Source organism: Fusarium subglutinans (assembly GCF_013396075.1).
Source record: "Fusarium subglutinans strain NRRL 66333 chromosome Unknown NRRL66333_c0000061, whole genome shotgun sequence".
Lineage (NCBI taxonomy): Eukaryota > Fungi > Ascomycota > Sordariomycetes > Hypocreales > Nectriaceae > Fusarium > Fusarium subglutinans.
In genome coordinates, this window is record NW_023502124.1 from 85,270 (window position 1) to 110,266 (window position 24,997).

General features: G+C 46.9%; 11 protein-coding genes across 11 annotated transcripts; 5 read left to right on the plus strand and 6 right to left on the minus strand.

Moving 5' to 3' along the window:
* Window positions 1-735: 735 nt before the first annotated feature.
* FSUBG_6039 (uncharacterized protein) lies at window positions 736-2,124 on the minus strand (the record flags this gene model as incomplete). The annotated part of the gene is made up of 1 exon (XM_036684197.1): window positions 736-2,124. The coding sequence occupies one exon, from the start codon at window positions 2,122-2,124 to the stop codon at window positions 736-738; it is 1,389 nt and encodes a 462-aa protein (XP_036538401.1).
* Window positions 2,125-2,627: 503 nt separating this feature from the next.
* Window positions 2,628-3,667, minus strand: FSUBG_6040 (uncharacterized protein; the record flags this gene model as incomplete). The annotated part of the gene is made up of 3 exons (XM_036684199.1): window positions 2,628-2,810; window positions 2,863-2,931; window positions 2,978-3,667. The coding sequence occupies 3 exons, from the start codon at window positions 3,665-3,667 to the stop codon at window positions 2,628-2,630; spliced, it is 942 nt and encodes a 313-aa protein (XP_036538402.1).
* Window positions 3,668-4,130: 463 nt separating this feature from the next.
* FSUBG_6041 (uncharacterized protein) lies at window positions 4,131-8,159 on the plus strand (the record flags this gene model as incomplete). The annotated part of the gene is made up of 1 exon (XM_036684200.1): window positions 4,131-8,159. One exon carries the CDS (start codon window positions 4,131-4,133, stop codon window positions 8,157-8,159), a length of 4,029 nt encoding a protein of 1,342 aa, XP_036538403.1.
* A 707-nt stretch (window positions 8,160-8,866) lies between these two features.
* On the minus strand, window positions 8,867-9,746 carry FSUBG_6042 (metalloprotease MEP1; the record flags this gene model as incomplete). The annotated part of the gene is made up of 2 exons (XM_036684201.1): window positions 8,867-8,939; window positions 8,992-9,746. 2 exons carry the CDS (start codon window positions 9,744-9,746, stop codon window positions 8,867-8,869), a joined length of 828 nt encoding a protein of 275 aa, XP_036538404.1.
* Window positions 9,747-11,065: 1,319 nt separating this feature from the next.
* On the minus strand, window positions 11,066-11,960 carry FSUBG_6043 (uncharacterized protein; the record flags this gene model as incomplete). The annotated part of the gene is made up of 3 exons (XM_036684202.1): window positions 11,066-11,253; window positions 11,307-11,660; window positions 11,708-11,960. The coding sequence occupies 3 exons, from the start codon at window positions 11,958-11,960 to the stop codon at window positions 11,066-11,068; spliced, it is 795 nt and encodes a 264-aa protein (XP_036538405.1).
* Window positions 11,961-13,100: 1,140 nt separating this feature from the next.
* Window positions 13,101-14,003, plus strand: FSUBG_6044 (uncharacterized protein; the record flags this gene model as incomplete). Its single annotated transcript, XM_036684203.1, has 3 exons — window positions 13,101-13,193; window positions 13,242-13,313; window positions 13,362-14,003. 3 exons carry the CDS (start codon window positions 13,101-13,103, stop codon window positions 14,001-14,003), a joined length of 807 nt encoding a protein of 268 aa, XP_036538406.1.
* A 784-nt stretch (window positions 14,004-14,787) lies between these two features.
* Window positions 14,788-16,426, plus strand: FSUBG_6045 (GTP-binding protein; the record flags this gene model as incomplete). The annotated part of the gene is made up of 9 exons (XM_036684204.1): window positions 14,788-15,003; window positions 15,062-15,222; window positions 15,279-15,340; window positions 15,393-15,428; window positions 15,477-15,583; window positions 15,639-16,002; window positions 16,052-16,257; window positions 16,312-16,348; window positions 16,407-16,426. 9 exons carry the CDS (start codon window positions 14,788-14,790, stop codon window positions 16,424-16,426), a joined length of 1,209 nt encoding a protein of 402 aa, XP_036538407.1.
* A 117-nt stretch (window positions 16,427-16,543) lies between these two features.
* Window positions 16,544-17,440, minus strand: FSUBG_6046 (SAM-dependent methyltransferase; the record flags this gene model as incomplete). Its single annotated transcript, XM_036684205.1, has 1 exon — window positions 16,544-17,440. One exon carries the CDS (start codon window positions 17,438-17,440, stop codon window positions 16,544-16,546), a length of 897 nt encoding a protein of 298 aa, XP_036538408.1.
* A 954-nt stretch (window positions 17,441-18,394) lies between these two features.
* Window positions 18,395-20,431, minus strand: FSUBG_6047 (uncharacterized protein; the record flags this gene model as incomplete). The annotated part of the gene is made up of 7 exons (XM_036684206.1): window positions 18,395-18,536; window positions 18,593-18,717; window positions 18,764-19,719; window positions 19,770-20,077; window positions 20,127-20,170; window positions 20,217-20,273; window positions 20,324-20,431. The coding sequence occupies 7 exons, from the start codon at window positions 20,429-20,431 to the stop codon at window positions 18,395-18,397; spliced, it is 1,740 nt and encodes a 579-aa protein (XP_036538409.1).
* Window positions 20,432-21,140: 709 nt separating this feature from the next.
* On the plus strand, window positions 21,141-21,890 carry FSUBG_6048 (serine threonine kinase; the record flags this gene model as incomplete). The annotated part of the gene is made up of 1 exon (XM_036684207.1): window positions 21,141-21,890. One exon carries the CDS (start codon window positions 21,141-21,143, stop codon window positions 21,888-21,890), a length of 750 nt encoding a protein of 249 aa, XP_036538410.1.
* Window positions 21,891-22,587: 697 nt separating this feature from the next.
* On the plus strand, window positions 22,588-23,014 carry FSUBG_6049 (cyclin-dependent kinase-like 4; the record flags this gene model as incomplete). The annotated part of the gene is made up of 2 exons (XM_036684208.1): window positions 22,588-22,686; window positions 22,736-23,014. 2 exons carry the CDS (start codon window positions 22,588-22,590, stop codon window positions 23,012-23,014), a joined length of 378 nt encoding a protein of 125 aa, XP_036538411.1.
* Window positions 23,015-24,997: the final 1,983 nt, after the last annotated feature.

Below are 24,997 nucleotides of genomic sequence, written 5' to 3' on the forward strand. Positions count from 1 at the left end.
AAACAACTAGATGGGTAATTCTACGAATATTAGTTTCCTTCAGTCCTTATATGCTCTTGAGACCAATCTACAGTCGTCAACTTTGTCTGGGGAAAGCTCACTTCTGTTGGTTCACATCGCAATATTGATTTCACATATTACCCGCAAAGCCTGTCAGAAAAACTGTCGTATGATTCGACAACCCTACAAGGCTGTGTCAGAAAAGGGAGCATAGCCACGTGCGCCGCACGATCAACCGCGGTTCCTGGTCCGGAAATAAGAAGGCGATGCTGTCTGTCCCTCAGCTGTGTCTCTTATCCTCCTTGATTGGCTGCCCATGAATCTACATGTGGCCTGCCAAGTCTTGCGTTCGGCACCCATATCCGAGAACTTAATCTCACATCAGCCGGAGAGTTAATCTTAGCTAAGTCGGGAGAGGCGCTCGTAGTCGGTTAAACGGGCCCTAGTCTACCTCTTATGCACATCCAAGGAGCAGAGAACATCCGTTTTGGTTGTAAGGAACAATGTAAGTCATTTCACATCACCATTCTCAGGAAACGGGATGACAGTTTTCTACAGCCAGTGACGAAAAGGCCTCGTTGTTAACTCTACTTGCTATGCTGTGACGGTAACTCCCTCCTGTTTCGTTGATTCACATGATGACCAGGTCAAGTATCAAGGTAATTATTTTTTTATGGTCGTCATGTCTTGCATCCCTCCGCTCGTGCTCTAAAAGTAGTAACCAAAAATAGAACCTCATATGTCTACCGCCACCCGGCCAAGGAGCTTCGACTCGCCACACCCTTCCTCATCAATGAACATCTCCCGAAGCCTTCTCATCGAAAAGTGAGGGAAGTAGTACACCCTCTTCCGAGGACCCCTCGTCAACTTCTCAATCTGCCCCGCGACCATACCATATTCCTCACGCCTATGCCCCGCGTGAACACGAGAAATCATATGCTCCTTCCACAGCGGATCATGTCTTAAAAGACAAGTTCCGAGATCTTTCCACGATGTCATTACGATGTAATTCGCGCATGAAGTCTCCGAGCGGATGATGTTGACAGCGTAGTCAGTTGAACAACCGCCGCAGGACCATATACGTCCTTCGAGGGCGCTGTCCAGTCTAGCCCTTGCTTGGCAGGTTAACCAACAGTCTTCTTTGTGAGTCCATAGACACTCTTGTAGCTGTTCGCCAGGAAGGTCAAACTCTTGTAGACCTGAGTGGCGGAATGACCACTGTCCTCGTGGCCATTTGAACTCCTCTTCCGGACGAGTTATGAACGGATATATATCAGTCCATCTGATATGCCCACAGATCGAACCAAATTCGTGGCTGTCCTGAAAACTCCACCGTAGAGCTTCGATGCCTTCAATGACCTTGCTCGGCTCGCGGCCTGCATTTCGCCTCGGAAATAGAATCCTCTGTGACTTGAGAAGCACGTGTTTCTGACAGGAGAAATGCACAGTCTGATGCAGTCGTATAAGAAGTTGATCATCATGGCTGACATACGGCGCCACAAACTGTACACTCTGTTCGCCGGGAAGCAGCGCATGGGGATTGTGACGGTTGGATCTTGACATAGCCGCCATAACATCAAAATGGATCTCCCTCGAAAGATAAGGCGATATGGACAATCGCTGGAGACTTGGAGCGCCATTCCTAATACATGCCCGCCGGCCCTCCTTTTCAGTAAAGGTTTGACGACTCTTTCGAGGTTCATGGAATTTCAGACAGATCTCGCAGAGGATCTCCGAAGGCCACATGTAGCTTTGTTCAAGTCGGCTTAGGAATTTCCAACGATCATAACCGTTAAGTTTTGTGGTGTTGCTGAAGAGCTTATGAAGCCAACTCGATGTAAAAGCAAGGCTTGCCCGGTCGACTGGGGCAAGGAGAGTGACTATCTGAGTTAGAAGCTCTATAGGGAGGCTTTGAAGGCTTATCGGTGGTGACCGCTTTTTTCTGGGAATGATGATCATGTCACCAACTCCGACGGGTTCCTTTCCAGAGCTATCTCTGCTGTTGCTGCGTTCTGGGACATCACTGCTCCCGGCCGGTTTTGGTCTCGGTATTTGACTCTCCGGTAGAGACGTTTCATGTGTCTTGCGGGCAAGCAGCCTTCTCAGCTTGCCGAGAAGCATCATTATGGTTAGTTATTCTGTTTATCCAAGAACGTCACTAAAGCACATTGCTTATGGGGATTGCGGAGGGCGGCTTTCAAGGATGTAGCGCAACAAAGCAAAAAAGAAAAGGGAAATTTGGTACGTATGTACATCTTGCTTTGAGGTCTTTTAAATGAAAGGAAAAAGTTAGCCTGGTAGTGAGAGGCAAAATACATTAAGTACATTGTGAAAGTCAAACGAGTTTTAGCGCCAAGGTTCAGGGCAAAACGCCCAATCCCTGACATTGAGCTTTTTTGTTCACGAAAGTATACATCCCTGTGAAAGCTTTACCGAAACTCAGATACGATGTATACAGTTGGCTTCAAGGCTAGAACTGGACACCATGAGCTGTATTACTGCACTCCTGACCTCGTCAAAACTTACAATTAAAATTGGTTCAGAAATCATAGCACAAGGCCAGTTTCTTCTTTTTGATAAATACTTATTCAGTAAGCCTCATCTTAGACATCATCACGTGGCCAGGACTACTCCCATGCGTCTTCCTCATCGTCGTCCTCGTGCAATGCATCTTGTTCCTCCTTCTCAGTTTGGTCTTCATACCGTACTTCGAACGTCCCAATATCCGGGTCATCCTCAAATATTGCCAGAGAGGCGGACGATGTTAGACCCTCTCCTCTGAATTTTCTGGGGGTCTTCCTCTCTGTCAACTGCCATTTCTTTTAGCTTTCATGCGATTCACGGTTCAACTTGGTGACTTACTCCGCGAATAGGAACCCATGTGAATCTAATGCCATGGAAAAAGACAACGTGGCCTTTTTCGTTCTGTGCCTGTTAATTACCTTAAGCAATCAGGAAAAGCGACATAATAACTTACCTCGTCACTCTGGGTGCTTATCCATCCTTCTGCACTTCCTCCATGCAGGTAACCCCCCTTTGGAGCCACTTCACCAAACTCGAGAGCCGTTGTGCTAAACCCAACATCGACGCTTTTGTCTTTCGAGTTCCAACAATTGACCGATGCATTCTCTGCTGTCCACGTCGAAGTAATAATCCACAAGCCATTTTCTCTGACCTCGGGGTGTGATTTCACTATGCCTTTCGCGTTCTGCTTCATCCACTGAAGAAGAGGCTCTTTATGGTAATACCGCTCATGGACAACAGGACCACTGGTGAGTAGAACAGCTCCGTGGTTTGTATCTGCCTGGAACCGGAAGCAGGCGGAAACGTCGAAGGGCAGTGCGGCTGCAGCCAGCATGGGTATTGCACCAAGACCGAGAGTGAGATCTATCGCCTTTCCTCTTGTCGCCTTGCCCAGCTTTGGTCCCCATATTTGTTTCTGAGACGGCGCTTGCTTCAATGTCGTGTCGTCGATGGATGACAAACCTGATGGTAGGCTTGACGACGATGTGAGGTCTCCGATGGGATTCCAGGCCCCAGTCGCGTCAAAATACCCGATGAACCCGGGCTGAAACTGGCTCGAGGGAATGGGTAGGTACAACGCCGTGCCGAAAGGATGCGCCCGCATCAGCTCGGCGTACTTGAGATCTAAAGCCTTGCCCATCATTATTAGCTATCTTAAAGATTTTAGTACGTGATGGAGGGGTAGCAGGTCTGTTCTTATCTTAGGTAAAATAGGCAGCACGAATACCTCGTATCTCATGACCTGGTTTAGCCGATGTGGCGCCAATAGTGTGCCAATATTTATGCGCGCAGTGTTACACTGCGCTTCAGCTTGTGATATTGTATCCTATCAGCTGATTGTATTGCACAATTGTCTCGGCCATTCGATAATCACTAAAAGAATAAACGCGCCACCTATGCCGTCGAACTGGGAGTAAATTGTCCCAACATCGTTCCAATCTTTTTGTCAACTGGAACCAATGTTTCACATTTCTTACATACATGAGGATGAAAACCCCGCATCAGAGTCCAGTGATCAAATGTCTTGTTGCCTGCGCAAGTCATCTTTCCCCTCTTTTCCTGTCACTAACTGATTGCTCAACTGCCGGCTTCTCACAAAACTCGCCATGGCATCTGATCTCACGAGTCAGCTTGAACATGCTGCAATGTTGATAGCATCTCAAGAGCAAGATGAAGAGCTCATTCCAGACGGTCAGTTCTGCCGTAACAAAAATTTTCTAAAGGGCGTGGATCCAGAAATATGCAAGTATATCTATGCTGTTATGCTTTTGGATCGCTCCGAGAGAGCAAAGCGATTCTCCATGGCAAGTGAGGAAGTCTTGATGACGAGAGGTGTCGGTAACAATACGTCTGGCTTGAAGGATGCAGCTATTCTGGGTGCTCTAGCTGTTTTCAACGTTCTCAAGAGTGAGCCTATGAGAGGGGTCATGGTCAGCATGTTTGGGAGAGTTCTGCGGAGACAGTGGGAGGTTGCAAGTCCAGACAATGAGATTGAAGCTCTGGATCGGGCTGTGGAATATCTTAGAAAAGCTGTGGAGTTTGGACCACGGGATCATTCAAACCGAGCATTGCATCTCGATGATCTTGGCGACATTCTCACGCAAAGGTACAAAGTTTCCCACGAGCCGGTCGACTTTGAGGATGCGAGTGCGGCTTTCCATGAAGCGCTGGCGACAGACTTCCCCGGGAAGCCCATCTTCTATCTTGGCCTGGCAAAGCTACAGCAGGAAAGGGCATTGTTCCAGGAAGAAGAGAAGGAAACCTTACTTCGTGAGAGCATGACCACTCTGCAGCTTGCCGAAGACTCGGTCCCGAGCCATTTCGACTCGACGCCTTTCAGATACACCATTGCAGATATCCATCGCGCTCACGCCGCGTGTTTCGTTCACTTATACGACCTGAACCAGGATATCGAGAATCTTAGAAAGGCAAAGGCGTGTCTCAACAGAGGACTTGCAGTCTCAGAAGAAAAGCGTTCGAAAGACCGCTTTAACTGTCTCATCAACTTGGCGTCGCTACAGCAGAAGCTAAATGAAGAAGAGAACACACGAGACCCTTCTACTCAGATCGGCTACTTGAGGCAAGCCCTCAGGGTTCATCCAAACTCGGTAGATGCACTAGAAGAGCTAGCGAATGCACTTACTGAAAGGGCTGAGCAAAATAGCCACCGGGAAACACAGATAGAAGCAGATAAGCTCATCGAGCGGATGAATGAGCTAGAGATCGTCGATCCATCACCGAAAACACCAGCACGACTGATCAGAGACGCAGGTGCTCATGAAGAGCAATTCAGCAAGACCGGGCTCTTCTCGGAAATCGACCTGGCTGTTAAGTGCTTACAAGATGCCCTCGACCATCCAGATTTACAAGGTTACCAACAGATCAATTGCTATCAACAACTCGCCATAGCACTTCTCCTCAGGTTCGAAGCTAACGGCGACAAAGATGATCTCCGTAACGCGTGTCAAGCAAATCTCGATGTCTTGCCTTTTCTCAACGACCTCGAAGACCCGATGAAAGCTCGATGTTTGAGAGCTTCTGGGAGGGCGGCTTTTGTGTCGGCGCAGATTCCTGGACAAGAGCAATTCATCGATGGCGCTTTGACGGCACTCATTGCAGCGAAGACAATAGCCTCTCGGACGGATCCCTTTTATCTTACTGTCATGAATGATATCGGCAATGCTTACGTCGTCAAATGTCAATGTACCGGCGATGTCAAGTATCTTTCACAGGCCACTGAAGCATACCAGGACGGCCTTGATGCTTCAAAGGAGCAGGGGTCTTCTGACGGTACTATGAACATCATGTTGACTCATGGGTTGGGGAATACGGCCATGTATCAATTCAAGTTCTCTGGGAGATTGGAAGACATCAACACGGCGATCAAAGCTTTTGAGAGATGCCTGGACTCAACTGGGCCTACCGAAGTTCGGGCTGGTTCTCGGACGAGAAGTCTCAGCCATGCTCTTCAGCTCAGGTATGACGACACCCAGGACGTGAAAGATATCATCAAAGCTGGTCAAATTGTCGAAGAGGTTCTAGGTAGGAATCTCAAACTCCCACCAGTCGAAATCTCGGCACTGCACAACATGCTCGGAACAGCATATCTTCGTCAATACCACCGAGCGGAAGATCTGAGTCATCTTGCTCAAGCCGAGAAGAACTTCAACGTAGCTCTCTCATGTGGCTGCACGGATAAGTTTTACTTATTCTCGGCGCGGGTCAATTTGACGCGCACGTTGCAGTACAGAGCTAAGAAGACACTCAGCCTGCGAGACCTTCGCGATGCGCTTGTGAACTTCCAAGAGTGCATCTCGATGGGTGGCATGGACGATATCAACCGTGGAAGCCTGCTTATCAACCAAGCCGAGCTACTCATCGCGATCTGGACTGTCAGTCCAGCTCCACTGAGCACTCTGGCTGCAAATGCATACCTGATCATGATGACTCAATTCTCATCGGCACCTGGTATCGCTCGTCACGCAATCGCGTGGATGAAAGTCTATGCATCCATGTTTGCGCATGTGGTAGCCAAGGACTCGGCAGCTGCAAAGAACTATATCCGAGAAGCGGCTGAAGATCTCCCCTTCGCAGTATATGCTTGTACCACGCGCGCTGATCAATTACGCCAAGCAAAGAAATTCCAAGCCTTGCCGACACTTGCTCTTTGCTTTTCACTCGCCGCTGGAGATCCAGTGGTTGAAGCGCTACAGCTATATGAGAGAAGTCGATGTGTCTTGTGGGAGGAGATTCTCAATAAGGGTGCAGATGCTGGCCTGGATCAGTTGAGGGAAAACTTTCCAGATCTCGCAACTCGTTTTCTTGAAGCGAGGGTCTCCGAGAAAGTCAGCGGCCAGCGAGCGGCGCGGTTCGACCTTGATAAGAAGTTTCTCCAGAGTCAGACGGCTTACAACAAGTCCACTTCGTTTCAGGAGCTGATAGCCGAGATCAGAGGAAAAGATGGGTTCCAGGATTTCCTCAGGCTGCCCCGCAATGACTCGCACTTTTATGAACTTGCCGAGTCTGGTCCCATCGTCATTGTCGAGACGGAACCTCTGAGTGGTGGCTACGCTCTCATCATCACCACGACAGATATTCGGAAAATCACACTTCCCAAATTCACTGCCGACGATATCAGAGAGCACAAGCAGCTCTTTCGCGAGGCCATTGATATGTCTAATGACGGAGATGGTGAGGGCGGTGATCTTCTCCATTATCTACTTACATGGCTCTGGGAAGTTGTAGCAGAACCCATCCTACTCAATCTGGGGTATGATGGTGTTCCTCAAAATGGAGATCTGCCGAGGGTCTGGTGGTTGACGACGAGTAGCATTAATGCTTGGCCCATTCATGCAGCTGGAGATCATCGACGGGCAGTAGAGACGGGAGAGCGCTGCACGGTACTCGATCGATGCGTCCCATCGTATACGAATACCCTTCGCGGGTTGTCATTTGTGAGGGATCGGGAGAAAGAAATGATGCAATTTAATGGACATCAGAAAGCGATGCTAGTTAAGATGGAGACAACAGATCACCTTGCGCCGCTACAACATGCCCCAAGCGAGATCGACACTATTGACACAATTCTCACTGCCGGAGGATACGACACCGTAATCCATGATCGCCCAGTCCGGAAGGAGGCACTCATGGGTCTACTCAACTCACAGATCGCACACTTCGCCTGCCACGGCGAAGTCGACAACTTGAATCCAGCACGGAGCGGTCTCCTCCTACGCGACTGGTACACCCAAAATACAAATGGCGATATTGCAAGAGGAAACGTCCTCGACGTGCAAAGCATGATGTCCGCGCCAAAGAAGCTCACCTGCTCTCTCATCTATGTATCGGCATGTGAGACAGCTATTACAGGTGATCCAATGCTTCCGGAGGAATCGATCCATCTTGCCGCTGGGTTCCAGATGGCGGGTGTACCGTGTGTAGTAGCTAGCTTATGGAAAGCAGAGGATGAGACTTGTGGTCTTATGTCTAAGGTCTTTTACGCTGATTTGCTGAAAGGAGGGACCGGTGTTACGGGAGATCGGTCTGCGAGGGCGTTGAGACAAGCTGTGCTGGAACAGCGGCAGGCTGGGGTTGATCCGAGGTTCTGGGCAACTTGGGTCCATTATGGTCCCTGAAAGTTTGTTCGAGGAGGGTTTAATTGGTGCCTTGCATGGGCTGTCAGGTCAGCCAACTAAAAGTTCAAGCATGTCAACTACTCACATAAGAGCTCAAGATAAGCTGAAACCTTATCATGTGATCCATGTCTTGGTAGTATTAGCTTGCCTAAGTTGAACCCTACTTTTTCAATTTTCATCAAACTTTAGACGAATGAATGGTCATATTCCTTCTTTGTCATCATGGTGCTTATGTCTTTCTTTCAGTGGGCTCTCTATTTCCTAAAAGCATCAAATTTGGAGACATAATTCAGCCAATACTTATGATGAGTTTTGGAGTAACTACACTAAACTCATCTAAAGTGGGCCCTGCATGTCATCGCAGTCTCGCGATGTCTGTCAAACCAGGGATAGAACAGCGTTTGCACCTGCATATTCAGCCAATCAGATCGATTCGGGGCTGGCCGAGGTTCCAAAGAATATCACGGCGACTACCGAAGGAACGTGGGTTTCACTGTACCCCGTACGGGGTGAAATATTCACTAAAACATGTGAGACGTTTCGGATCAACTCATCTCTTCATATCCAATCTCATACTCGCTATTCCAGATAACACCAATACAGTCATTCCCATCAACTCGAAAACTCCACATCGCTTCCATGCAGAAATATGTACAAACATTTATATACATGCCATCTCATCTCATCTCATCTCATATTCGCAAGATCTACTTGCGGTAAGTGGTCCAAGCACTGTGCATGCGGGTCTTCTGACCAGGGGTGAACTCCTCGTAGCAAACACTGGAACAAGTATTAGTAAATTGCATCAAAGCGTCTTCCGGGAATAACTTACTCATCGGAATAATCCATAAAGTTGTGGATGGGGTCGTCACCAGCCTGGTTAGGGCAGCTATCCCGTCGAGCAGGGCATCCACTGGTCTGGCTAGCCTGAGCAGGGGTGTCGCTAACCAGATCTCCACCAGTGCAGCCATCCTGGAAAGTATGGAACAGGTTGAACCAATGGCCGACCTCGTGAACGGCAGTTCCACCGAGGTTATAAGGAGCCATTGAACCTCCAGGGACGGTCTCGGCGACAATGACGCAACCGTCGCGGATGAAGGTTGAGGAACCAGTTGAGACGTTAGGCTCAGGGAAAAAGCAGTATCCAAGAGCGTCAAGACCATCAAGCTTAGCAACATCAGTGAAGTACAAGTTGAGAGTCTTGTAGTCACCCTGACGAAGCTGTCTCTTCATGGCAACCTCGCCATTTCCAGCAGCCCAGTTAGAGTTGGTGGTGAAAGTGGTGTCGATGAGGTTAAAGGTAATATCTTGAGCACCGTAGGCATCGTTCAAGGCCTTGAGCTGGGCTTGGAGCTTAGCCTTGGTGATGTACTTTGAGGAGGATGAAGACACAACGTGGAAGTAGGTGTCGACGGTGATGGAGGTAGCGGCGACTTTGGAGACGGACTCGATCTTCTTGAGGTTCTGAGCGTGCTGGACTTGCTCGGGGGTAGGGTCTGCGATGGCGCAGCGAGGAGGAATGGCGCGTCCGGCCAGACCAGCGAGGGCGTTGCCGAAGAAGAGAGCGAGAGCGAGCTTGGAAACCATTGTTGCGGTGATGAGATGAGATGAGATAGATGAAGATGAAGATATCGACTATAATCTACGCAACTACACTTCATATTTATAATAATATTCTATTGTTCTTCGCTACAGCATAGAGCGAGCATAATCTATCCATCTTACTATCTCATGGCGATCGTTTCCAATTGTGCCATATCTCCGTTCATCCAGATCAAAGGTCCATCCCATCACAGCATAACTCGCCATCCTTATCTATCCCAATTCCCCATAAGAGCGACAACACAAGATATTCCGTAAATTTGACCTGCCGTATTGACTCATGAGTGGACGACTTGCCGCGGTGTCTATTCCGTACCTATGCTAGTGTTCAGAAATGAACCCCTGGACCTTCTGTTAAAGGAAATGGCCGCCGTGGTAAATACGAGACAGCCGAACTTCGGACGCCAAGAGACCTTCCCGACTAGGTAGGATCTTCTGCCGACGCACGGGCTTCATCTGGGCGGGTCGACCCCTGTAAGCTTAAAATGAAGCATTTTGGTATGGTTAAACTACCGGAGGTTGAGAACTTTTGCTAAGCTTGTGTTAAGTGATCACATTATCTTGATAGATTGTGGAGGTGATGCTGGGGCCCAAGCCGATGCCGGCTTGGCGAGTTGTTTGGGCTATTTCGGATGAAAGGATTGTCATCATTCAGCATCTCAATGTCTCAGAATGTTCGAGTCATTAGTGAAAACTATCAACTCATACTTATCAGATGACATTTGTTTGGAGAGCATTAGAACCCTTCTGAGAAGAGTTTTAAAAAAAAAGATAATAGTAATACCAGATACTGTATTTACTATAATTGAATTTATATACTTGATCTCTTCTGCCAGTAATAGTTCTTTACGATTTGAATCTATCTCTGTAGGGTAGTGTAGTGTGGAGGATCTTGTCGACCCATCTTATCTTATCACCACCAGATTCCAATTAGACGGTCCAATCAAATTGCATCCATGGCTAAGCTCGAATGAACACTCTACAGGGACTTTTCAATCTGACGTTATCGGCTTGCATGCAGTCTCATTCTGTGAATAATTGACAGCTGAGATATAAACTCCACGCATCATTTCAGCCAGTCAGAAGTCGTCATTTGTAAGTCGAATGTTTGTCGCAACTCTAATTATTACCACTTCTGGTAGGCATAATGCTTGGTATTACTTGTCACATGAAAACGCCGACATCGTAATCCGCTACAGGTCAATGCGTGCGTGCGCAGCCAAGATCGAGATTAATGGCTCATTATTTACCACCAGGGTTCTATAGTCGATCTTAATTCTATCTGAGTGTGTTTCCCGCTCTGTTTAATCCTCATCCCCAAATACAACTGCATGCTCAAACGCCCAGTCTCGAATGGCATCAAAGTTGCGACATGTATGCGGCGTGCTAAAATCAGGCCAGTGACCATCATAGCCGTCGTAATACTTGAATGCGAAAACACCAGTGTCGCTCTGGCACATAATGTTGTTTCGCAGAATCTCGATGCAGTGATCTACAAATCAGATTAGCATTAATCAAGTAATAAAACCAAAAATTTCGACTTACCAAGATGCCCTCTCAAGTCCATAGGCTCAACCTCAATGTCGCCACCCATCTTGGAGTAGTAATCCCTGTAGGTATCTTGTCGAAGCAAGTTCAAACAGTGAAGCTGATGGAATACTTGAATTCCGACGCGATAGCCCGTATGCCCTGTCTTGGGATCCTTGACCTTGAGAGATTTAGGGTCAAGGCCCAATTTGTCGAGCTCAGCTTGTGAGATCATTTGATCACCGACGTCGTATGTAACATGGTTCCATGCTTTATCAACTTCTGGTCCGTATCCGACAAACTCGGACATCTCGAGGGCTGGAGTAATATTGTATCGGACCGTATGGAAGTCTGCAACGCTTTCTGCGGGGGCTATTCGACGTTAACACAGGTATAAGAAAAGACGGTGATAGACTCACAGTAAGGAAAGTTTGGCTGATTGCAAACGCCACTTTGTAAAGGGCTGGCGCGAAGTAGTAAGGAAAGGGCGAAGAATGCCAATGAAAAGGAGAGTAAAACACCATGACATATCCATATCAGGATTGGATGTGCGTCTGGCTGTGAAATGAATGGCGAGATGTTGGTGTAGATGGGCAGAGGTGATAAGAGAGCGTTCTTCTCATGAGTTTGTTGCTCCTCATCTTCAGGAACTGGACGATACTTTGACCCCATTGTTGCAGAAAATGATTGACAGAACCTCGAAAAAGTTTAGAAAATGACTGGCCTGCAGTGAGAGAATAAAAGTCAACCTCCAGGGTGATGAGGGAAAAAAAGGAACAAATGCGACAGGTTTTGAAGCAATGATGTATATATCAATGCCCAGAAATCTGATTCTATAATTGGTCTTCTCTGATTTGGTGTTTGGGTTCTACAGTGAGCGGATAATCGGCTCCCAATTACAACTCTTCAAACGCCAAGACGAAACGTGAAATGGTTCGTGCGACAAGTGAATACTACATGAAGTCATCCAGACCGCCCACTTAAAACAATGTTCCAGCTTCACGGGTCTGACAGATCTCGAATGAGGAATAGCCAACCATTACTCGCCGAGAATTATAGGCCTAAACAATATCTGTAACAGGGGTTAGTAATATTCTCAGGCAACGTGAAGCACTATACGTCGTAGCCGTCAGGGGTCGTGTCGTCTAGACCAATCAAGTGAAACCAGCGAAACTTGTTTGAGTTTCATTTCCACCAATGACGCGCCACCATCGACTTTGGCATGTCACTTCGCGTTTTCGCGTTTAAGCAAACAACGTCCAGAGTCTTGGGTTTCGGCCGAGGCTGGGGTTTCATGATTCGCCGCTCTAACCGCCCCTAGACCTTGGACCTAAAATTGCCTAGCGGGAGGCCGATGAGGGTATCAAGGAGAAAGCGCCCTTTTTCGTATACGGCGTTGTTGACTCAACAGAGCGGCAATGCCGGCATCATGTCCAACATGTCTTCAAACGCTATCGGTCTTGTCTTGGCGCTTGCGTTTGACGACTCTCTGAACTTTGGGAGATCGAGGGAGGGGGGGCAAAGATCTATTCTAAGACTCAAAGAATCTGGGGTCGTCATCTCAAGTTAGACTTAACATGCCTAAGTCGAAAGTTATAAGAAGCTTAGCATCTTCAGCTCTAATCTTAATTCTTCAACCAACTCACATTTCCTTCTTCAATCATCTGAGCTTAACTTTGCTTGACGCAAACGTCTTTCTCTTCTCATCAACTTTCAAGGCTAGTCCTGCTTTTATTCTACATCACTCTCATTTTACCTGCCGGTCAGAAAAAAACAACTTCTACACCCTTTTTTCATCACTTCCAAGTCAAGATGTATTTCTCCAACGTTGTCGTCACTGTCCTCGCCGCTCAGGCCTTCTCTCAAGACAGCCGAGTATCTCGCTCTAGCTTCGGACAAGTTGCTGTAAGTTGCTCAACATGCTCATAATACTTTGAAGCTAATGTGAACAAGGCTTTGATGGCTGCTGCTGCTCTCCCAGCAGACGCTCTCGCCCTCCCCATCTTCAGCGCTGAGAAACGAGAGGTTAGTCGTGCTGATGTCTACTAGCAGCACTCCATCTAACAAGCATAGCCTCATCACCAAGGCGGTCAGAACAACAACAACAACCAGGCCCAGGGCCAGAACAACAATCAGGCTCAGGGTCAGAACAGCCAGGCTCAGGGTCAAAACGCCAACAACAATGCTAACGCTGGCGCCAATGCCAACGCCAATGGATGCAACGCCAACAACAAGCGAGATGAGGAGCTTGTAGCTCGTCACCACCAGGGCAACCAGGGAGGGAACGCCCAGGGTAATGCCAACAACAACGCCAATGGCAATGCCAATGGTAACGGAGCTGCTGCCGCTGCCAACGGCTGCAACAACAACAACGCCGCTGCTAACAACAACAATGCTGCCGCTAACAACGGTAACGCTAATGGAAACAACAACAAGCGTGATGAGGAACTCGTAGCCCGTCACCACCAGGGAGCAAAGGCCAAAGGCAGGAACGGCAAGAACAACAAGCGTGAGGAGCTCGTCGCTCGCCACCATCAGGGAGCTCAAGGTGGCAACAAGGCCAACGCCGCCGGTGCCAACCGCAATGGAGCCAACCGCAACCAGGCCGCCGCCGCAGCAACTGGCAACAACGCCAACTGCAAACGAGACCTCGAGGCCCGTCACCACCAAGGCGGCCAGAACAAGCAAAACGCTCAGGCTGCTGGTTGCAACTAAGATAATTCACTGTACAAAGTCTCTTGTAGGCTTGGATAAGAAGCAGCAAGGCATGTAATGGCTGAGGTGAAGGGGGAGAGATTATGTCTTGGCTTGGAGTGATGGGGTGCTGGAAGTAATTGGCTGGCCCATGGATTCTGGTAATTAGAGTGCTAGTTAGAATAATAAGACTAGAGAGTTCGGTTCAACTGTCGCAAGACCTGTTGGTGAATCACCTGATGCCTTGTCTGGAGTTTCTCTAATAAGTCTCTACTAAATGTACCTAACTGTTTATCTCAGATGGTAGGTAAAGTGGCTTGGTCGTGGCTGGAGATAATGCTGTGGCCGTGCCGACACCGTTTCAGCGTCGGTTCGCTTCCTAACCGAAGCCGATTTAGGCTTAGATCTGTTTGTAAACGGCATCTCCGCCCCTCCACTAAATCTTCAGGGTCCTTCACGTGATACCCCTCACGAATGCCTTTTTCCCTCGCATGGCGATATGAAGCCCTGTATAGACTAGATTGAGATCTCTATGGATTTATAATAGCAAATGTACTACAATAGCTGTTCGAAAAAGTCACTGAATATCAATTTTCAGCATTTTCTCGTATTTTCTTAAGGTTACAGCGTATCAACGTGGCTTTCGACTAACTGGCCAGAACACTCTACACCCATGTCTTTAAAGTGGGCTATCAGGCCACTTCTGAAAAGTCTTCCTCACAATCCCATCCCTTGAATCCTCTCAAAAACAAAAACACCAACAAAAAACATCTCAACTTCAACCTCAGCAAACCATCGATCGCAAATGGCGCCCCCCAAGAAAACCGAACCCGTCATCGATAATGTCGTCGCCTTTGGAAGAGTTCGCAAGAACTTGAAGATGGGATGCGTCGGTCTTCCTAATGTCGGAAAGTCGAGCTTGTTCAATCTTTTGACGGAGCAGAGCGCTGCGGCAGAGAATTATCCTTTTTGTACGATTGAGCCTAATGAGGCGAGATGTGCTGTTCCTGATGCGAGATATGTAAGTTGGGATCCTGTCGAATATCGGTGAGGGAGAAGCTAAAATCGATGAAATGCAGGACTTTCTCTGTGACCTTTGGAAGCCTCCTTCTATGTACCCTGCTTACCTTCAGGTCACCGACATTGCTGGCTTGATCAAGGGAGCTTCTCAGGGAGAAGGTCTTGGAAATGCCTTCCTGTCGCATATCCAAGCCGTTGACGGCATGTTCCATATTGTCAGGTAGGTTCTGTCGAGTGCAGTGGTAAGGAGCCAGGCTGACTTGGCATGCACAATAGAGCATTCGACAACGATCAGGTTCTGCATGTCGACGACTCGATTGACCCTGTTAGAGACTTGGGTTGGTTCAGCACCTTATCTAGAGGTGACTCAACTGACAAAGGCACATATAGACACCATTCAAAGCGAGCTCTGCAAGAAGGACCTCGGTAAGTACTTTTTCTTTGGTAATTGGACAAAACTAACGCTGAGCTTAGACATTCTCGCAAAGCAAATCGTCGCTGAGGAGCTGATTGTCAAGAAAGCTGGTGGCAAGTATAAGATGCTGCCTCTTTTCACTGAGACAACAACCAAGATCAAGGAAGTCAGTAGAAAGCAAGTGACAACCGGGAAATGAGAAGAAGACTGACACGAAATAGATGCTGGAAAAGGATCAACCAGTCCGAGACGGACGCTGGACACCTGCCGAGATCGCCCTCATCAACGAAAAGATCCAACTCATCACCACCAAGCCAGTCATTTATCTCGTCAACTTGACAATGAAGGACTACCTTCGACAGAAGTGCAAGTACCTCCCCGGTATTGCCAAGTGGGTTACTGAGCATGGTGGTACTCCTCGTGATATCATTCCCTTTTCGGTTGAGTTCGAAGAGAAACTACACAGCTTGAAGGATGACCCAGATGCTCTGGCCGAGTTCCTCAAAGACATCAAAGTGAAGTCAAAGTTGGACAAGATTATCACTGAAGGATTTACCAAGCTTGGGCTACAGTACTACTTCACAGGTTTGTCAAGATATTCCGACTCGTAGCTGAGACGCTGACCTGTATATAGCTGGTGAGAAGGAGATCCGATGCTGGACAATTCCTAGGGGCTGCTTGGCACCACAAGCCGCTGGTGCTATTCACAGCGACTTTGAGAGAGGCTTTATCAAGGCCGAGGTTGTCGCTTATCAAGACTTCCACGATCTCTGTGACGGACAAAAGTCCATGGGCCCCATTAAAGCAGCTGGCAAGTACCGACAAGAAGGAAAATCATATGTAAGTGCGCGCGACTGGACTCACATCACATTAAGCTCACTTTGTCCTTTGCAGGTTGTTCAAGATGGAGATATCATTCACTTCCAGTTCAGTAAGTACTACCCTCATGATCCTTTGATTCTATGTTGTATGCTGACTGTCTCTACTAGACGTTTCCAATAAGAAATAAGTCCATTACAGTTGTACAGAGAAATTATAATATTAAGATATTGCAAATACTTCATGATTATGTCACATCATAAATATTCATATGAAACTGCTCTACCTATCGTATAGATTATTCTCCTTAATAAAATCCTGCCACCCAGACATCCATTGTCCGCACCTTACTACCGTCAAGTCCTTGAACGGCTCTTACAACCGCCTCTCTCCCACTCCGAAGCGTGGCCTTTATCCTACTATCAGCAACACACTGCTCAATATCATCAAGAAAGCTCTTGCTTTTCATATCCCCAACTTCCCAGCCACCATCTTGCAATCCCTCATGCGGCACAATTTCCGTCTCTCGCTCAATCTTCCATCCAGCATCCCCCGCAATACTCTTGATATCAGATGGACTCAGCAGACATCGAATATTCGCCTCACTGTCTGGTCTTTGTGCCTCAAATGTCGCTCGCGTCAAAGCAGCAAGGACGTGAGGGACAGCAGCTGGCTCAGATGCCTTCATGGCGTATTCAGCAATGCAGACTCTGTTCACTCGTCCCTTGAGCGCTTTGAGCATGCGGGCAAGGGTTTCTGGCGCATCGAGATACCATAGACAGTGCACAAAGACGGCATAATCCCACTTCTTGTCCCCTGTCTCTCTTAAAAAGTCCTCGAGTTGGGCCTGCCAGAATTTCACACGCCCGCCCAAAGCGCCTTTGGCGATATGTTGTTGTGCTTGGCCAAGAGTGTATGGTGCACCGTAATCAAGAGGTGCGGGGTCGATGGCGTCAACATGGCCATCTTCACCAACCGCATGACCCAAGACAACAGTGCATGTTCCCTGACCGCATCCAATCTCAAGAATGTGAGATGAAGCAGGGACATGGAAAAAGTTGAGGAGCTGAAGCCGGTGAGTTGTTTGATCAATCTCAATTTGTAGGGACTCTGGTGTTGACAGGGAGTGAGACGCTATTGATGGAGCGATTGACAGGGGCATGGGCTGCCATGTCTCTTGAGGCTGCGCCTGAGCTGCTGTCATATCGATACCAAATTTACCGAGAATCAAGTTTGAGAACGTAAATTTGGTGTATTTAAATGCTTGACGGACCTAGTGTCTGCGATATCAGGCGGTCCAGGCTGACACTATTTATAAACAGCTGACAATCTTACCTGTGACTCATTCGCTATCATAGATCTTAACCTCCTTCCTATACGGGTAATCATCATTTGTGCTTGCAACACGACTGTAAGAATCACAAAAAGGGCATCACAGTGGAAACAGAGCTGATCAAAATCCAATTCTAAGAAGGCTAACAAGTAAGTCAACACTCTTGTCTATGACATAACAACCAAGTCGATGATACTAAGAGATCATCCAGCTGCAAGAACTACAAGTGCCGTGGTCACAACGAGTGCTTTGAGGTAAACATCTACCAGAAAGACCCTGTTAGCAAACGCCACTGGCGCACTCACATCGCAAGACCGACGGGTTCAATCGACCTCTAAGCTGCTTCTGTCAGGTTACTGTAACCCTGCGCCACCCAATAATTTCCAGGGCTCCATCCTTTGACTAACATGTACTACCGCACTCAATGATGATGCGATACGAGTGCCTACAGTGGTTGCAATACGGGAAGCATTAGGCTGTGCAGTCGATTTGCATGTTACACATGTTTGGGTGAGGGACTTTTGTAATTTAGCAGTACAGCCTTACTGCTACAGGATATTCGACGGAGGGGCTTTCAGGCTTTCAGCATAACTCTCCAATAGTGCCGCTAAAATCTGCTTTGCCACCGAGGTCAGCCACAGCATTTACCTTGTGTTTCGACAAGGTATAATTGGAGTTCAAGGCGTTCGATTCTTGTAATGTAAAAACTAAAGACAATTTATTCCTCTCTGGCTGTTAAAGTTGTACCTGTGGCATACAGCAATAGCATCATCCCTGGCGTGGCCCATTGTTAAATTGCAGCCCATCAATAGCTTCGTCACTTGTTTAGGACAGTTCAAGATCATATCTCGCCAGCTTCTGTTTTGGAGCTATGGGGGAAGTGCCCTTTTGGCCACTTTGACTTTCAAAGCCCTCGCGGTCTGGCGCAGTATGCCGTTCAACGGCTTCGGACTCAATAGTTGTCTTCCTTTAACAGAGAATGAGAGGTTTCTGTGCTTTTTATAGCGATAGACTCCGAGATACCACCATGCCCCAACTGTAAGAGCAGTAAAGCTAGCAGCAAGGACCACGTAAACCCAAAACGATGGAAACACGGATACAGTACCATCATCGGATTCCCACTCAAAAAAGCCCATTGAGAACATGCTCTTGATTGTGTGTCAGCATAGCATAAACTCTTGGTGTAGAACTTACCGCGAAGAATGTCCCGGGCAGAAATATCATGGTAACCAGAGCAATGGATTTCATGTGGCGCGAGTCCTGACTGGTTGCCAATGCTATCTCGACGTTTGTTTCACCTTGAGTCTCCATGCTATTAACAAAGGTTTCGGGACAGACGAAGAAGTCCAAGTCATGACTTACCCATTGCGTCGTCATAGCCATACCTTCAAAACCAGCCGTGCACTCTCGAATCTTTTCGTTATAGTCCTTGATAACCTCCTGGAGCCTCGCTTTCATTTTAGCACCGGTTCGTCTCATATAACCCTTAGAACTTCTTATTGACTGCAGATTCTGACTTTTATCAAACCGAAGCTCTGGAGAGATGGCATCTATATAGACTTTGTTAGTCTCCTGATCTTGTTGTTTGTTTACCAGAGATAACTCGCCAGTCGGGGCGATCCAGTCTGCACTAGAGTCTGAAGAACTCTCTCCTTGAACAGTGAACTCTTCAGAGGATCGAGTTTTAAATTGAGACGAAATAACGTCATCTCGAAATGTTGTCCGATTGAGGCGATCCGCATGTTCGTACAGGGCTTCCAAGCACGTGTTCCAGCTCATCAATTGATTGCGGAGATACAGCATATTTAACCAAGCTGATCTCTTCTCTTCCTTGCGAGCCAGCTTCTCTGCCTCCGTTATGTGCTGCAGAGACTCGGGATCATCCAGCTCCAAGAATCGGGCTTCAATTTGATCAAGCGTGTCGTCTATTATTGGTAGATGGCGCCGCCTCTCAATCTCCACCAGCATGCTAGGAACTAATAGTGGATGGCATATCTCGTAGGTGGCTGCTTCAAGCCGTGTCAATACCTCTGCTTCGACGGACAGAGGACATCCAAACATGACTGCAAATGTGAGCCTACAATGCGGAAAGTACGTAGCCGATACTGCAAGATCGCCGTCCCAAGCATTGGAAGTTCGTGCGCTGTACACTGTCCCGACATAAGAAGTCACCCCACATCAGTGTTTAGGGGACACATACCGTGTGCGAGTAGTTCATGACCATCATGCCTGGCCATTTCTAGCTTGACGGCCGAGAACTGAGAAACATTTGCTCGACTTACGACCCGGTTGATCGAGTCATGTATGTAGAACTTCTTTGCAATATCCTGGAAGCGCTGTTCGGAAAATGGCAATGTACGTAGGTTACGCTGACCGCCAGTCCCGCGTAGATTCTTGTCAAAAACAGTTTTGTTATGCATCGTTGCTTTTCGGATGGCCTTGATCCATTCTTTCGATTCAATCTTCTCTACAGGATCGAGAACGGGCTCGCCGATTCTTCTTGATAAACTGACACTATTGTCAATCTCCGGAGCTCATGGATAATAGGAATACATACATTAGAACAAGGCCCGAGTCTAATCCATCAAGCTTTGGGTGCTGCTAGAAGGCTGTCAGTCTCGGTGAACAAGTAAAGAGTAATACCGACCTTCTCAAACCAATTGTTCCAATCCGTAACATCTTTCATTGTCCATATTAGAGGCTCCTAGAAGACCGTTAGCAGAATACCGTGGATTTTACTAGGGGCGCACAAACACTTCCGTCTGAAAGTACTCGTACGAGGCTTGTTGGTCTCTCTTGATATTTGAATACTCTGCTGATTTCGTTTTCGCAGCATATCGCACTATCATTTGCCCAATTCATGTTGTTCTGGTATTGCCGAGTCAAGATGCAGGTTTCGAAGAGATAGAAACAGTCGTAGCAAACCAGCCTTTGATCAGCACAGATGTCGTTTTATTTACCTTCACTGGGGGGGCTTTGCTTGAAACACTTTGTGAAATTTACCCCTCCTTGACCGATGGACGCTAGTCGGTCGTCAATGGCTATGTCGAGGCGTTACACCGGTGAGCAACATTGCAACGTGTGACAGGCGCTTGAAGATCCTCGCACAAGCCAACCAACTGTGCCTGCGTGGCTTTCGAGACGAATGGCGTATGACAAGTGGCTATCCGCATTAGAGAATAATCAGTGCTTGAGCTACCACTTACTCCTTTTCCATAAATTTGACGCTCTAACAAAGTACATGTCCAAAAGGCTATAAAGAACGGCAGTTAAAATGTCCAAGTATTCGATTACTGCCTAAGCTTTAATAATTAATGCACCATTGGTAACTGCTTCTTGACCCTGGATTACTTATACTGATCCTACCTGCTCAGAGCCGATCCAGAGTGCATAACGCTAACCGCCTGGACTTAACAAAACCGCCAAGAGGAAACTAGATACAGGTTGCTGCGATAAGAAGGTATAGAACATCTGAATGCGCATAGTAAGTGATGTGTTAAGATTTTAGGGCTCAAATTGCGGCCCTGTTGATAAGTGCGTCTATAGAATCTACGCCGACTACATGAATCAAATGACAGACCTAAAGACCGAGCCCAGTGATCTTGGGAAGGTACCGAGGGAGAAGTACAAGTATGATGGAACTGGACTTGTTACACTGAATGGTGTATCTGGTGATCTGGGGAAACTACTACGAGATTACAGTGTGGAGGGTTTAAATGGTCGATTCTGGACTGACAAGTTGCTGCGGCATATTTTGACTCGAGAAAGAATCAAGGCTGAACTGAAACGGCCTGAACACGGCTTCGACGATCTCGAAGTCGATGAATACGTCGAAAAAATCCACCCGCCAGACGTGAAACCCTCAGCAGACCGTACTCCACCAGGGGCATTCCTCAAAGTTTTCGGATTGCTGGCATTGCAAGAGCGCTGCGGTGACATTCGGCGTTTTGTTAATGCAGGGTTCAATGACCAACAACTGCCTATCAAGATTGAAAATAACACAGTCTATCCTCTAGCCGGATCTGACCTACCCATCGCATGCTTCGAAGGCTGGAGAACTTCAGAGAAAGAATACTTTGAATCGCATCAATGGAGAATTGATACACCATATTTCAGCTCAACAGCGGACGAACCTTTCATGAAGCACCACCTACATAAATCCGCCTGTAAACCGTGGCGTCGTTCCCGCGAAACATGGTCCGAGGCTTGTGACGAAGTTTCAGATAATATGGGAGCTTTTGGAAGGGTGACACGCGTCGAGATTCACCCCACGTCACATGCCTATCAACAGCTATTGAAGAGTATGAGTAACGAACTTTGAATAACCTTTTCCAGATGTAGGAAGCTAATGCAGACAAAAAAAAAAAAAAGATCAATATCGACAGTACAAAGTTTGCAATCAAGACCCTTCACAACATGGGCCACAACAATGAGTCAAAATTCCAGCAGGAGTGGGATATGCTTAAGCGTTTCAACGGGCTCAAGCATCCTCACCTCGTAACAGCCTTGTGTGCTTTTCGTTGTGCAGACGAAAGGGGTTTATCTTTCCCAGTGCGATGTGTGACCTTGGCGAGTACCTGGAAAAGAGTGAACCCCCCAGGCACAGCAAAGCAGCAGTCTGGATATCTAACCAACTCCAAGGACTAATCGGTGCGCTACAGACGATACACAACCCGAAACATGTAGAGCAGGGAGTAGGTAGTGGCTACGGTAGACATGGGGATATTAAGTGCGATAATATCCTATGTTTCAAGAGATCAGGGGATAAAGACGAAATCATTCTTGTCATCTCTGACTTCGGCTTATCAACTTTTAACCGCATTCAGAGTCGCTCTAATATCCCAAATCAGAAGATTCTCCCAGTTCCTGGATACCGCCCTCCTGAATGCGACATCGAAGGGGGAACTATATCAAGATCCTTTGATATATGGACAATGGGGTGCTTATTTCTGGACCTAATAACCTGGTTCTTAGGCGGACCTCGGTATGTCAAAGAGTTTAATCAGGCAAGGACCACCATGTTCATCAACGGTGCAAACAACAATATCTTCTTCGCTTTCAAAAGAAGAGCTGATAAAGAGAGTTTCACGGTGCAGGTAAAGGCAGAGGTTGTGGAAGTAAGTCGCTTGGACAGATTAATTCGGTGATTTTGTTAACGTTCCACAGTGGATCATCAAGTTACATCAACATCCAGATTGCTCCGACTTCTTACATGATGCTCTTGATATCATTTCAAGCAAGATGATAGTCGTCATTGCGCAAGGCAGAAGTCGATCGTCGTCTGGACAACTTCTGGACGCTTTCCAGATATTATCTTCCAAATGCACGAGGAGGGAGGCATATGTTATTGGCAACCCATGGACTGGAGAAAAGGTTGAAATTGCCAGAACTTGGATAAGAAAGAACGATGTTGCGGTCGATGCAAGGCCTATTCGTAGCACGTAGGCTCTAATTGATGCGGTTTAGCTAGGGTTGACCATCACCTTAGCACATACGGGGATATCCTTGAGACCAAGGCTCAAGGAGTTAAACAATATAGACAAGACTTGAGTTCAAATAGTTTGAATAAATTGTATTGCACTCAAGGAGTTTAAAGTTCTTAACTTTTTTTTATCATGGTTTGGCTGGCATCCAGACATATGGTAGCGATCTACCGTACCAGAACCCTAAGTTTGTTCATAGTGCTCCACCTTCACCGTTTCCCCCATCTTTTGTTTTTCGGCCTTTCACTGTTAGAACGAAAGTTCAGAACATCAAGCGACAAGGGAACTACTAACCTCGGTAAGATTTCTCGGGAGGGTACAATGGTATTTGCCGCGTTCCCACTGTTTGGTTAGCTTGTTTGCACCTCTGGGACATCGGCAGTAAGCTTCTTACCATGACGGTTGTGTTTCCTTCCCCAAAGACGCTGATCATGAACTCTTCGATTGCTTCTTGCTCGCTGTAAGTCGCACGGACAATCTCAACGGGCATTGTAACGAGACGAACAACCAACAATGCCGACTCGGCGATATTTGTTGTAGTTTGTGGAGGATCGCACGTTTTTTGCTATTGCGAAGGAGAGGAGAGTCATACTTGACAGCTCTGAGCTTAATTGTATCCATATCTCAGTTGTCACTGAATCTATGAGGACTCTGGGGTATCTACTGCGTGATTCACAGAAGACGGCGGTCTTTCAATCACTGACTGGCGTTGACAGCAATTGACACGTCTTATCACTGAATCGTTAAGCACTCTGTAGAGTGCAATGGCGAGGCTACGTTAGGAGCTTCAGTCAAATTCAGTTACTTAAACACCATGTCACAGAGAAATTGGCTAATTGGAACCGACACCTGCACCTCGCAACATCCTCAATATCGCTGATGGGGTTGCTCCAGTCTCGCCGTACACCTCTTTTTAAGAGGTTTCTAATTCACCAAATGTAGAAAGTGCCCTTGACCTACGGCGTCATCTGATAATGGAAGAGCCCCTGTGTTCTGGTCCGTCAATTGCAATACCCGAGAGGTCTTCTCATACATCGCTGATCATGGAGCCGAGACGAGCATTATAGCAGACAATGGCAAAAACTTGGTTTACGAAGCTGAGAGTAAAAACTTTAAAATTGAACAGCCATGCTATTGACAAGGTGAAAGCTGGCAAGTGGGCGGTTGACACTCAAGGACATGCTGGGCGACAACAGAGGACATCAAGTGAGGAGGCAGAATACTGACAAAATGGAGAATACGGAGAATTCGTGGAGTTTCTGGACTTGACCATAAAAGGACTTTAAATCTTACATTAAAGAAATTAGGTGTTTCCTTTTTTATATCTTTTAATAATTATTAAAGATTAAATCTTAATAACTTAAAACGACCTGGTACTTAACACGTTTACTTTGACTTGTTTATGTAACATAAAAAGAAGAAAAGAAAGGAAAAAAGCCATAGCAATTGAGGTTAGAAGCTGTCATTTTTAAGGCCATATTAAATTATTGTCTTACAGGAGTTAATTCTTTATATATATTTCCCGCCCCTTTAGCTTTTTTTGCTTAGGGCATATAAGAGATCCACTGCCTTTATAATTATAAATATGTTAATTTTCGTTCTTCTTATATTTTATTTTCTACCTATGGCTTCCTGTTTTGATATCCAGGGCATTTAATGAAAATGGTCAGTCTCCCTTGCCTCTACGGTTACGCCGGTAAACTTTAGAACATGAGACCATGGAGTGATATAAAGTTCTCTTGTTTTAATTGCCGATTTACTTAGTTTAAGGAAAATGTCCTTGATTAGCACCTGTCTTGACTTTCAGTACGATCATACAGACGATATATTTTATAGACTTACTACCTGCATCTATGCCGCTTGTAGTTTCTGTCTACTACTTTCTAGATCCAGTATAGAGACAAACTCTTTTAGAGTGGTAGCTTAAAGCTCTGTTTTAAGTCGG